This window comes from Ostreococcus tauri (genome assembly GCF_000214015.3).
Source record: "Ostreococcus tauri WGS project CAID00000000 data, contig chromosome 16, whole genome shotgun sequence".
NCBI classification, from domain to species: Eukaryota; Viridiplantae; Chlorophyta; class Mamiellophyceae; order Mamiellales; family Bathycoccaceae; genus Ostreococcus; species Ostreococcus tauri.
The window spans coordinates 120,459-133,034 of NC_014441.2; the positions used below are offsets into that span (position 1 = coordinate 120,459).

Sequence of the window (12,576 nt, forward strand, 5' to 3'; positions counted from 1 at the left end):
GACGACGAAACGTATCTCGGCGCCGAGAACAGCCTGAACCTCTTCACCGTTTCCCGCAACGTGAACGCCGTGACGGATGAGGAGCGAAGTCGTCTGGAGATCACGGGGGAATATCACTTAGGTGAACTCGTGAACGCCTTCGCTCCGGGATCACTGGTGATGAGTTTACGAGACGGTGAGTCCCTGAGCGTCCCGACGCTGTTATTCGGAACGGCAAACGGCGTCATCGGCGTCTTGGCCAGTCTTCCGAAGGACGTCTACGAATTCACCGAGCGCCTGCAGGCGCTCGGTGAATTCGTAATCTGTGGATCCACCGCGGTGACCGCGCGAGAGCTCGACGCGATGTCGCGCGCGACGCCGTGGACGACCGCCTCGCGACCGCGCGCGCGCGCGGGTGCGACCCTACGTCGCGCCCGCGAGCGATCGCGCGTCGCGCGGTCGCGGGCGGTGGCGGACGCGACGCGACGATGGGATTGTACCGCGCCGCGGCGAACGGTGCTGGCGACGATCGTCGCGACGTTCACCGCCGTCGCGTCGCGCCCCGTGGACGCGTGGCCGTGGGAGGAGGACGATGATGACGATGATGATGCTCTGGACGACGACGAGGCGTGGGCGGAGGACAGAGAGAGAGTGGCGTACGTGGACGAGGATGGGAACGAGGTGTTTTACGACGCCGACGCGGATGAGTACTACGTCGTGGTCGAGGAAGACGCGGAGGACGAAGAGGACGAGGAGGCGATCGAGGAGGACGAGGAGGCGATCGAGGACGATGCGGATGCGATCGAGGCGGTGGAGTAGCGCGCGCGAGAAGATGGACGACGCGTCCGCGCGCGCGACGGGACGAATAAATATCTACATCCGCGGCTACGTTTTACGCGCGCGCGCGCGGCGAGCGGTGAAGACTAAATTTCAAGTTTTCCTCGCTCGTGATTCGCGTGATCGCTCCACGTGTTCGCGCCGCAACTCTTCACGACGTCTCGAGGATCGTTCTCGACGCGCAGGCCTCGCGTTTGCGCCGCCTGCCTGTACTCGTATTTCGTCATGTTCTCAAAGCGCTCGGCGTCGTATCGAATAATCTCGCGCACGTCTCGATCCCAGTCGAGCACTTCGTAACATCGAGACTTGGGGTCGAGAAGGCAGTCGGCGTACGCCTCGGGAGATCTCTCGCGAAGATTCGGATTGAACGCGATCGGGAACCACGCGCGCTCAAACGTGTGCGCCCACTCGAGCGCGGCGGTGTACTCGAACGAGTGCGACGTGAGTTTTCCGTCGCACGTCGCGAGCGCGATCACCGCTTCCCAAAACTGTGGCGTGCGACCTCGAATCATGGTTTTCGTCACGGCAAAGTTCGCGGAGACCGGCCAATAGATGTCGTCGCCGAGCGTTTTCACGGAGAGCCGCCAACCGGGCAACTCGTGCGTCTCGTTTTGCACTTCGAGCTCGCTCGCGCTCGCCTTGACCTCAAAAAACGTCCCGATCAACAGAGCGAACGTGTTCACGTACGCGTACATCGCGTGTAGATTTTCGTGAACCACGTTCTCGGAGACGAAGGCGTCTTCGGTGAGCTCCGAGGGAGATTTTTTCTCCGGAGCTCGCGCGAGGAGTTCGTCCATCGTCTTCGCCCGCGCCGCGACGAATCCCACCACGTCGCCCCCCGCGACGTCTCGCTCTCGTAATCCCTCGATGAACGCCTCCATGTGCGGGAAATAATATCTATCGTCGTGCGTGAAGACGACGATCTCCGGGAGCGCGTCGTACTGTCGACGCATGAACCAAGCCATCGCGTCCACCTCCCGTCCCTGCGCGTTCTCCGTCTCGGCGCACATCCACGTGTGATTCAGCACGCTCGCGCTTAAACCACGACATCCCAAACGATTACCCTTGGACACGAACACCAACCCCAGGGTCTCCCGCGAGATTCCGCGAACGCGCGTCGCCAAATGTTCGACGTCGTTCTCGCAGCACCACGTCACGTGATACCCCACGCGCGGCGTCGTCCCATCGCGCCGCACGTACGTCCGCGTCGCCGGCCGTCCCGCCGACGCGCCGTCGTACACGTCGAACCCCTCGATCGCGCTCGGCCGTCCACCCGTCGTCGCCGTCGTCGTCGCCGCCGTCGCCGCCGCCGCCACCCGTCTCGCCGCCGCCGCCGCCGCGCCGCCCGACCCCACCGCGCCCACCGCGGCGGCGCCCGACCCCACGACGCGTCCGAACACGACGACGGACGCGCGCGCGGTCGCGAACGTCCCGAGCGTCGCGACGAGCGCCGCGGCGACGCACGCGACGCCGAGCGCGCGTCGTCCAATCATCGTCCTCTCTCTCTCGCGCGCGCGCTCGCGACGCCGCGGACGACGCCGCGGACGACGGGCGTCGCGATGACCCGACGCGCGCCGACGTCCCGAGACGTCGACGCGGACGCGTGACGATCGATGTGATCGTGAATGACATCAAACGCCCATCGCCATCGACGATGCGTGAATGAATGAATGAATGAATGAATGAATGACGACGCGCGTACCGCGCACATCGCCGAGACGACGACGACGCGACGCGCGGAAAAATCGCCTCGTCACCGACGCGCCGACGCGACGCGCGGACGACGCACATCGCCGAGACGACGACGACGATGTCGATGCCGTGATGAAGACAAAAATCACATCGTCGACACACAAAAGTGAAAAATCACACGCCGGTGACGGACGCGTCGCGTCCCATCGCGTCGCGTCGACGACGCCCGCCGCGCGCGCGCGCGCCGCGGTGCATGCGCGCGACGTCGACGCACGCGACGCGCGAGCGAATGCGTCGTCGCGCCCTCGCGCGCGCGCTCGCGGTCGTCGCATTCGTCGTGACGCTCGCATCGCGGCGACGCGCGCTCGTGGACGTCCTCGCGCGCGGTGCGCTCGGGCATCGGCACCGGGCGCGGTGGACGCGCGACGCGCGCGCGTGCGAGGACGTGAAGCGAGCGGTCGAGGGGTGGGATGGGATTGGAGACGCGAACGCGGCGTGCTTCGCGCTCAAAGGCGGCGGACGACGGTCGAGGTACGGCATCGCGCGCGCGGGACGACGCGGGATGAATCACGGGTACTTGGACGGGGCGTTGAAATTTTTGGGCGACGTCGTCGACGCGTCGGATGGGTGGATGGACGAGGGTGGGGGGGTGATGGTGTTTTGGGTCATGGAGGACGACGCGACGACGCCGGGGCGTGTCGTGGATGCGTTGCGCGCGACGGGGGTGATCGTCTTGGCGCACTCGGTGAAGACGACGTCGATGCGTGAGAACGTCATTCTCGTGCCGAACTTTCACTTCATCAAGACGGAGGGGTTTCGGGGGAAACTCGACGCGTTGGACGCGAAGACGCGCGCGCCGCTCGCGCGACGGAAACCGGCGGTGTTTTGGAGAGGATCGACCACGGGAACGATCGAGTGCGGGGCGTCGTCTGAGGCGAGTTGTCAAAGCGTCGGTTCGGATGATCCGCCCGGGAGCGACGCGTGCGCGCGTCTTCCCAGAGTGAAGGCGGCGGTGGCGGCGGAATCCGTCCCGTGGTTGGACGTCAAGGTGAGTCGCAGAGTGCAGGCGTGCGCGCGTCAATCCGTTCCGAACGCGCGGGCGATGGGCGAGCACGCGCCCGAAGCCACATGGGTGGAGCACAAGGGCATACTAGAGATCGACGGAAACGTCGACGCGTGGGGAAACAGATGGCGCATGGAGAGCGGAAGCGTCGTGTTCATCGTGAAATCAAATTTCGAGCACTACTACACGAAGAGACTCGTCGACGGCACGCATTACGTCGGCGTCGCCGCGGATTTGAGCGATTTGGCTGAAAAGACAGAGCTCGTGTCGAGGACGGATGCGGCATCTATACGCAAGATGGAGCGCATCGCCGAGAACGCGCGCGCGCTGATGCGAGAACTCACGTACGAGCGCGTCGTGGCGGACGTCGCGGATCGACTACGCGCCGCCGCCTCGGCGTAGCGTTATCAATACACACACGAAACATTCATTAGCCAACGCACGGGACCGCGTCGAGGGGTTCTGTCCCGAGACGACGCGACGTTGGACGCCCGGGTGGGATTCGCGGCGCGCACAGTCACCATGACAAAGTGTGGGAAGCGTCGCCACATCATCGCGCGCGATGAAGCCCGCGGTCTCGCGCGCGAGCGTCCGCGCGGGGCGATATTTGGCGTGCGGATGCGTGATACTATGCCTCGCCCTCGCGCGCGGTCTCGCGCGCGCGCGGACGGCGGCGCGGCGAGTACCGACGCACGCGCCGATGGAGAACGGGACGACCATTGATGCGATCCCGCGCGTGATGCACACGCTGACGTTGGCGCACGAGCGCTCGTTCCCGCTGGATCTCACGCGACGGGCGAATTCGGCGTGGACGGTGCGAACGTACGACGTCGAGGAGGGACGGGAGTACGTGCGGGAGAATTGCGAGGGACGGCTGGAGGCGTACGACGGGCTCGCGCCGACGGCGTTCAAGGCGGATTTATTGCGGTATTGCATCTTGTACACGGAGGGTGGGGTGTGGATCGACGACGATATCGTCGTCGTGGATGCGTTGGATGATTTAGTGCGCGACGCCCGGCACGAGTTGCTGTTGGTGTACGATCGAAACGTGTACAAGAGCGCGGGCGGGCCGGGGCAGGTGTGGAACGCGTTCATGTGCGCGCGCCGGGGGAGCGCGGTGTTCGAGCGGGCGATGGATAAGATTTCTGAAAACGTCAGAAAACGTGCCGTCTATTATCACTCATTGTATTACACCGGTCCGGCGCTGTTGTACGACAGCATTGAACCGAGCGATAGCGTGGAGTATCGGTGGCAGATGCAGACGAGACCCGCGATGTCGACGGGGAGTCAAAGGATCGCGGATGTCGCGACGGACCGCGAGGTCTTGTTACATTTTAAGCTTCCTAGGACGACGACGCACTACAGTACGTTATCTAGGTCGAAGGCTGTGTACGAGTAGCGCGCGCGTCTCCGTCTTCGTGAAAAATGCGTTCGGCTGTAATCATATGATAGTAGACTATTTGTTTGCGTACGCGAACGTGGCGCCGATGACGAGGACGATGCCGAGCATCTGATGTGCGCTCATGCCATCCGTCCCGTCGCCGAGAACGTACGTCGTCGCCACGGCGCAGTTACATATGGATAAAGACACGGCGAAGCACTTCAATACGTTGCTCGCGTATCGCATCACCGCCGCGACGATGAGACCGCCGATCGCTTGAAGGGCGATGATCAAGATGACGATGCCGTCGTAGCCACCAAAGAATCCTTGCGTCGCCAGGCGCGCGCCGTCCTTGTTCATCGCGGTGAACATCGCTATGGGCACGGAGAAGCACGCGAGTTGCATGTTTCTCACCCAAATCGATCGCGCGGGAACGCCGACGACGCCGACTTGTTTATACATCTTCTCCAAGTACGCCCCCGCGAATCCCGACGTCATCGAAGCCGTGAACACGACCACGAGACCACGCAGAGACGTGCCCGAATCCCCGCGCCCACCGCTCGCCGACCCGTCATCCTGCGCTTGAACTAAAATCATCCCAACCACGAGCGCGCACAGCGACGCCGCCTGCGTCCTCGTCACCGTCGTCTTCAACAACACGTACGCGAACAACGCGCTCGTCAAAATTTTACTCTGCGAACACACCATGTACACCGTCGGACTGAGCAACCGAATCCCCTCGAACAGCAAATTATTCTGCACCACGTACAGCACCGACGGCAGCGCCAGGCGAAACGCGCTCGAAGGAATCTCCCGCACCGCGCTCCAAAACTCCCGCTCACCGTCCAGCGCGAGCACTAACCCACCGCTCGCGAGCAGTTTCGCCATCTCCGAGCACGCGATCACCGTGCTCGCGACGTACGGCGCCGCACCGCCGTCGCGGTAGGACATCTTCGTCACGAGCACCAACGCCGTGTTCTGCGCCGTGAGCAGGAGCAGGGTCCACACCTGCAACGCGCGCGCGCGCGGCGCCGCGCCGCTCGGCCCCATCGCCGCCGCCGCCGCGCTCTCCGTCGAAGTCGTCGTCGAAGTCGTCGTCCAAGTCGTCGTCCAAGTCGCGAGACGAGGAATAAAATAAAAACCTGCGCGCTCTCCGGGGCCGTGGCCGAGGGACGATCGCCGATGTTGTTCACACACATAGCGTATACTCTATTACACTACGTGTTATACATACACGTACTATGTACATCTATACATCTATATACACCGCCCACCCCCTCGCGTGAGCGATATATATACATATACCCACCACAGTACACGACGTGTACACGTACTGTGAACCACACACCCCTGTGTACGCCCGAGAGCACCCTAGGTTGGTCGCATCACGATCTATGAGTCGTGATGCTGACGCCGATCACGAAATCGATGATTCAGATCATGATGCTATATTGAGTGTATGTAAAGCCTATCATTTGCTGATATTGACGGGTATACATCACTGATAAGCATCACGTGACTGATAATACGCTATGTCGGTACCGGTTTCGAGGAAATACAGTGATGATAAGTAAATTGTGTCACTGTTCTAACCCTAGCACCCCCTCGAAGAGCGTCGCCGCGAGCTTGAAATTTCCTCCAAGGTCGCATCACGATCGATGGGTCGTGATCGTGATGCAAATCACGAAGTTTCGGGTCGTGAGGGAGATCGTGATGCTGATTTTACCCAACCCAGAGAGCACCGCGACGCCCCCGATCGAGGGTTTCCTCGCCCCGCGCGCGTCGACGCGACGCCGCACGCGCGCGCGCGGTGAGACGCGCGAGAGATGGCCGCTTCGCGCGCGCGCGCGTCGTCGTCCGCGACCGCGGCGGGGTCTGAAAATCGCGCGCGCGCGGGGCGGACGACGACTCGACCGCGTGGACGTTCGCACGTCAGCGCGGCGCGGCGCGGTGCCGTGACGCGCGCGCGCGGCGACGGGCGCCCCGGAAGGGGTGACGGCGTCGACGTCGATGGTGTGCGTGACGCGGAGGCGTCGAACGCGGTGGTGGAGCTCGCGCGAGGGGTGATGAATGGGATCGGGCGGGCGCTGCGCGCGCGCGACGAGACGATCCCGGGCGCGGTCACGGCGAGAGTGGTGGATCCGAGGCCGACGGTGGCGCCGAGTCCGGTCCCGAGGTGGGCGGCGCCGTTCGTGGATCAGTACTTTGTCGATCATAAGGCGCAGGCGCGGGCGCTGCGGGCGGGGCGGGAGTGGGACGCGCGGGCGGAGGAGGCGCAGTTTCAAGCCGTCGAGCGCGCGTTTCGAAGCGGGAAGAATGAAAAGTTGAATGAGATTGCGATGGATTATCCGGATATTCGGAAAAAGTTGGCGCGGTATCGTCGAGCGAGGAAGGTGAACAGGAAGGAGATGGAGGACACGTATCCGGATGCGAGCGAACGCGTGTACGTGCGGTTCGGGCTGCAGCGGTGGACGGAAAAGCTCGGAATCTGGCCGCGCGTCGACGGGGAGGCGACGTACGCGCAGTTTCTGGAATTTTTAGAAAAGAGACAAGTTTCCAGGGTGTTGCTGTACGAGAACGGGCACACGGCGATCGTGGAGATCGGCGGTCCGGGCGCGCACCTAGATCCGGGCTCGATCGACGTCATTCGGTGGAAGGTGGAGATCCCGGGAGACGCGCACGAAGAGGTGACGCTCGCGTGTAAGAAGGCGTTTTACGCCAAGCCGGCAAATCCAAACGACATGTTCACCACGCCGGAGTCGTCGTGTCAGGTATTCATGAATATTTCTCCGTGGAACTACGCGATTCACGGCGCGCGCAACTGGATCATGGCGGGGACGTTCTTCTGGTTCATAGGCTGGGTGATTTCATCCGCGTACGCCGCCGATAGGAGCGCGGATGTGTTGCGAAAGCGTGCGAAGACGCAGAGACAGGCGAATGAGCGCGACGCTCTGGCTTCGGAAATGGGCAAGAGCAAGGCAAAGCTCGTGAAAAAGAATCAGTCCAACGTGCGCTTCTCCGACGTCGCCGGTCAAGACATGGTGGTGAGCGAGTTCCAGACCATCATTGATATCATGAAGGGGAACCCGAAGTATAAGGGAAGATTCGTCGAGGCGCCCAAGGGTATCTTACTCGAGGGTCCGCCTGGCACGGGAAAGACGCTCCTGGCGAAAGCCGTCGCCGGCGAAGCCGGACTGCCATTCTTTTACGCCAATGGCTCCGAATTCGTCGAGATGTTCGTCGGTGTTGCGGCGAGTCGCATGCGTAACTTGTTCAAGCGCGCTCGCACGAACGCACCGGCCATCATTTTTATCGATGAGCTCGACACCATCGGTCGCAGTCGCGCCTCAAACGCGTTCCGCGACGATTCAACGTCGGAGCGCGAACAGGGTTTGATGCAAATGTTGGTCGAGATGGACGGATTCGATAACAAGGAATCGGGTGAGGCGGTGCTAGTGATTGGAGCGACGAACTTGGCGTCACAACTCGATCCAGCGCTGTTGAGATCGGGGAGATTCGATCGCGTGTTTCACATTGGAGTGCCTCCGACGGCGGAGGCGCGCATGCCGATTTTGCAAGTGCACGCTCGCAAGCTCAACATCAACCGAGCCGGTGACGAAAAGTACGAGACCGATGCTTTCCTCCATCGCGTCGCCGATCTCACCACGGGTTTCTCGGGCGCAGAATTGGCCAACTTGCTCAACGAGGCTGCCATTTTGAGCGTGAGAAACGACAAGGATGTGATTGACATCGCGGACATCGAAGCCATCCTGGAAAAGCAAGCAGTTGGTCTCATCTCTGCTCCGCTCGAAGGAGGTTGGGGAAAAGAGCACTTGGCCATCATCGAGGCTGCGAAGGCGGTGATTTTCTCGGCTCGTCCTGATATCTGCCCAGAGGTGCTCCAGGTCTCCATCCGCCCCCGCGGATCGCAAATTTCAGGCATCATTGTGAACGACCGCTCTCCCGAGGCGGAGGCGGAGATTCACGCCAACGACGGTCCAGATACTCTCAATTATTACATAGAGTCGTTGGCCGTAATGCTCATCGCTCGTTGCGCCGAACTTCACTTTTTTGGCGCCGATGGTGTCACCATCAGAACCAACGAAGATGTCGCCGCGGCGGCGGAGATGGCGTTCGAAATAGTGAGCTTGAGCGGTCTCTACCCTGACAAGAAGGTGCTCCCCATCATGGACCCAGTCATGCTCCATGAGTTTAGGATCCCTCGTGAGGGCATGGAGGATGGTACGCGAGATGTCATGATGCGAGCCCACACGAGAGGGATTGAACTCGTCAAGGAATACGCTCCTCTCATCCAGTCCATCGCGAGCGAGCTTCTTTCGAAGGATCGCATGTACGGCTCTCAGGTCCGTTCCGCGGTGAGCAAATTCGAAGAAACCCTGGGCGACGCGAAGTCCAGGACGCCGTCGTACGTCGACGAGATCGCGATGAGTCCGTCTGTCGATACGGCGTAGAAGGTGCAATCTAGTATTCGTTGTATAGCTACTACTCAATTATCTACAACAATTTACAATTTAGGCGCTCAATCACGCCGTTGCGGCGGCGCGATAGCGCTCGACGCTAAGCTCGACCGCCTTCCGCGTGCACGACGGACACGCAACCGAGCAACGACGCAACTCGTAGTCACTCTCGAGCAAGATGGATGTCACGGGTAAATCTAAGAGTTTCAGACGTTCGTTCGTGATCGCAACTTCGTTTTTGAGCTCTTTAATGCTGTATCGATGCCCACACGTAAAAGCCCAACACTGTGGCATCCCGCTGGCGTTCACGGCGTCCAGTTCCACGGCTTTGAATGGTTTAGTTTGCACCATCTCCGGTGAAACCATTCGTTTGGCGACGTCGGACTTGATCTGCGACCAGATGTTTTCAATAGTCGCGCTCTCGTTCGCCAAGTACTTGGCCTCGTTATCGGCAATTCTCTGACGCGCGATGGCGAGGACGAAGCGACCACTGAATGTGAAGCCGATATCGCTCTTCAAAACGATCTGCAACGCCTCGGCGTGACCGCGCGGTAACAAAAGATTTGAAAACGCACGCTCTAACTCGTCCGTCGCGAGACCGAGTTCTCGCCAACATCTAGCGAGACCTTCTATAGTTTTCACTTGAGCGCGTGTTGACGAGATCAAAGCGACGCACGACTCGAGGCCAATCTCCAGTTCGGCTTGGAGCGTCGACGGCGTTGCGTTGCCCGAGGCGGCAAGATTCCGCACATGCGCCACATGACACAGTGCAGCGGTGGCATAATCTTCCATCCTAAGCGCTGCGGCTTCCGCGAGTAAAAACTTTCGTTTATCCACGCACTTGGCGATGATCCAGGCGAACATGGCGGGACTGTCATCGAGCGCGCGATCGATGCGCTCACCCAGCGCGTCCTCGTCCTCGAGCCGGAAAAAAATCGACATCTCTACTTCAAACGCACCGACAACTCCGTCTTCTTTCGCCGCGATGGCCATGCTCGCGAGCGAAGAGAGCTCGTCTTTGGTCAGAGTGTCGTACAACATCTCCAATGGCGTCGCCTCGGCCGTGTTTGAATAATCGCTGCGCAAACCAAGAGTGGTAACGATGTCGTGCAAATCATCCAAACTTTGCGTGGCCGTGACGTAGAAAGTTACATTAGGATCCCAAAATACCAACGGTTTAGGCTCCCACGGAACGATCACGCCGCCCGAGTCGGACGCGGTGTGCTTAGTTGCGTTCGCGGTGATCCCGCCGAGCATGTGCAGGCTCTCCAAGGTAGACGATGACGCTAAAATAACGGTGAACAGCTCTTTGACACGATCGGAATACGTGTCCGATGCGCACGACGTACTCACTGTCTCACTCACGGCATTCGCCGCTTCGAAAGCGACAACGGCGGCGCTCGCCGAGAACGCCGCCTCGCGAAGCTCGGGATCATCCCACTTCTCGTCAACACCTTCGCCGATGACGCTCAAGAGATCGTTCACCACTTGCCCAGGCGATGAGTCTTGCCGGTTAATGCTCAGCGTTTTCATTCGTGCCTCAAGGGAACCGTTGATCTCCTTCGCTGCGCTCAGTGCGACGGCGGTCGATGCCTTGCACCACGCGTGCAAATGCGCATGCGCCGCCGTCGCCGTCTTCAACCAAGTCATGTTTGCGTGTCCACCGTACGCCTCCGTGGACGAAGAGGAAAAGTTCGTCAATGCTTGCGATGCTTCCCACACCTCTAAGCTCAGCGCTATGAAATCTTTCAGAGGTTTACCCGTTTTACCGAACAACGTACGAGCTCGAGAGAAACGCTGTCGCTTGAGCTCGCGACGCGCCGCCTCGATGAACACCGCTACGGAATCCTCCTCTAAAACGCGCGAGAGGAGCTTCACGCGCTCCTCGTTGTCGTCAACTGTGTGCACTTCATCATTCATTACTCTATCGATCGGTTCCCAATCGTCCTCCTCGCCGTTCAGCGACGACGGAGTCAAAGTCTGCCGATCGTCGAGCAAGAGCCTTCGAAGGGAGGACTGAACGTCCGACGACGGTTCAATCTCGTACAAGCCGTACGACGTCCAAACCATGCATCCCCGAAGCGTTTCGCGCCGCCCGGTCGTACTCTCACCCTGGACCGGTCCCGGAAGTAACTTTCTCGGCACACCCGCGGAGCGCGGGATGTGAAACGTCTGAAGCGTGAGCGACGTCGAGCCGCTGACGTCGAATCTTCGAGCGATGACGTGCACGGAGGCGGTGAACGATGTGATGTCGTTCAAATCTTCGACTCCAAACACCGGTTCGCGAACCAAGGCGAAGATTAAATCATCAGTCACGTGCACGGAGACGGTGTGTTCCGGCAACGCGTGCGTCGATTTCGGCGTCGCCGCGTCGTCGACGTCGTACAGCTCCAAAAGATTGCGATCGATCAAAGCCGCGATGGTCGAACGGGCATCGTCATTTACACCCGTTTCGTGCACGCTCAGGGTCACACGTCGTCCCTCGCGCACGCCGTACTCATTCGTCAACGCGTGCGCGGCGAATCCGTGCGATCCGGCGGCGTCCGGAAGCGACTCCGCCTTGATCGTCGCCTCCACGCGCGCCGCCCCCTTCTCAACGCTCGTCGACGTCTTAACGACGCGCGTCATACACTCGAGCATCAGCGTCCAAACCTCGCCCTCAGCGCCGTTGATGACGAGAAACTGCGACGTTTCGCCTCGCGCTATCTCCGCGCCGACGCACTTCCCGCCGACGACGCACGCGCCGAGCGACACCCCCTTCTTCGCGTCCCACGCCCGAACTTCACCGTCAACGCCGACGCATATCGCCACCTCATCATCCTCCCGCTCGCGTTCGAGCATCCGATACCACCACACCGCGCTCACCGGTCGCGGACCTCTCGACGCCAACACTCGCATCGCCGCGCCGCCGCCGCCGCCTTCGCCGCGCGCCATCGCCGCGATCGGCACCACGTACACCCCCCCGCTCGCGACGCAGCACACCGCTCGCGCACCCGTTCTCGAGTGCGCCATGGCCAACACCTTCGCCCGCGACCCTTCGTACCACGGATCGACCGCGCGCGTCCCCGGCGCCCGCCCGTCCCGCGCCGCGATGAAATTCTCCAATCGCTCCCGCCCCCCCCCCACCCCCGATCCGCTCCCCCGAC

At 61.2% G+C, this 12,576-nt stretch overlaps 7 protein-coding genes across 7 annotated transcripts; 4 read left to right on the forward strand and 3 right to left on the reverse strand.

The window, feature by feature from the left end:
- On the forward strand, positions 1-798 carry OT_ostta16g00780 (Cleavage/polyadenylation specificity factor, A subunit, C-terminal; the record flags this gene model as incomplete). The annotated part of the gene is made up of 1 exon (XM_003083477.2): positions 1-798. A coding segment is annotated over one exon (798 nt), but the record flags the coding sequence as incomplete, so codon positions are not given.
- A 104-nt stretch (positions 799-902) lies between these two features.
- On the reverse strand, positions 903-2,309 carry OT_ostta16g00790 (unnamed product; the record flags this gene model as incomplete). The annotated part of the gene is made up of 1 exon (XM_003083478.2): positions 903-2,309. One exon carries the CDS (start codon positions 2,307-2,309, stop codon positions 903-905), a length of 1,407 nt encoding a protein of 468 aa, XP_003083526.2.
- Positions 2,310-2,797: 488 nt separating this feature from the next.
- On the forward strand, positions 2,798-3,973 carry OT_ostta16g00800 (Lipopolysaccharide-modifying protein; the record flags this gene model as incomplete). The annotated part of the gene is made up of 1 exon (XM_022985312.1): positions 2,798-3,973. One exon carries the CDS (start codon positions 2,798-2,800, stop codon positions 3,971-3,973), a length of 1,176 nt encoding a protein of 391 aa, XP_022840306.1.
- Positions 3,974-4,271: 298 nt separating this feature from the next.
- Positions 4,272-4,970, forward strand: OT_ostta16g00810 (Capsular polysaccharide synthesis; the record flags this gene model as incomplete). Its single annotated transcript, XM_003083481.2, has 1 exon — positions 4,272-4,970. One exon carries the CDS (start codon positions 4,272-4,274, stop codon positions 4,968-4,970), a length of 699 nt encoding a protein of 232 aa, XP_003083529.2.
- A 57-nt stretch (positions 4,971-5,027) lies between these two features.
- On the reverse strand, positions 5,028-6,002 carry OT_ostta16g00820 (UDP-galactose transporter; the record flags this gene model as incomplete). Its single annotated transcript, XM_003083482.1, has 1 exon — positions 5,028-6,002. The coding sequence occupies one exon, from the start codon at positions 6,000-6,002 to the stop codon at positions 5,028-5,030; it is 975 nt and encodes a 324-aa protein (XP_003083530.1).
- Positions 6,003-6,778: 776 nt separating this feature from the next.
- OT_ostta16g00830 (P-loop containing nucleoside triphosphate hydrolase) lies at positions 6,779-9,424 on the forward strand (the record flags this gene model as incomplete). The annotated part of the gene is made up of 1 exon (XM_022985324.1): positions 6,779-9,424. The coding sequence occupies one exon, from the start codon at positions 6,779-6,781 to the stop codon at positions 9,422-9,424; it is 2,646 nt and encodes an 881-aa protein (XP_022840307.1).
- A 72-nt stretch (positions 9,425-9,496) lies between these two features.
- Positions 9,497-12,442, reverse strand: OT_ostta16g00840 (unnamed product; the record flags this gene model as incomplete). Its single annotated transcript, XM_022985329.1, has 1 exon — positions 9,497-12,442. One exon carries the CDS (start codon positions 12,440-12,442, stop codon positions 9,497-9,499), a length of 2,946 nt encoding a protein of 981 aa, XP_022840308.1.
- Between the last annotated feature and the right edge of the window lie 134 nt (positions 12,443-12,576).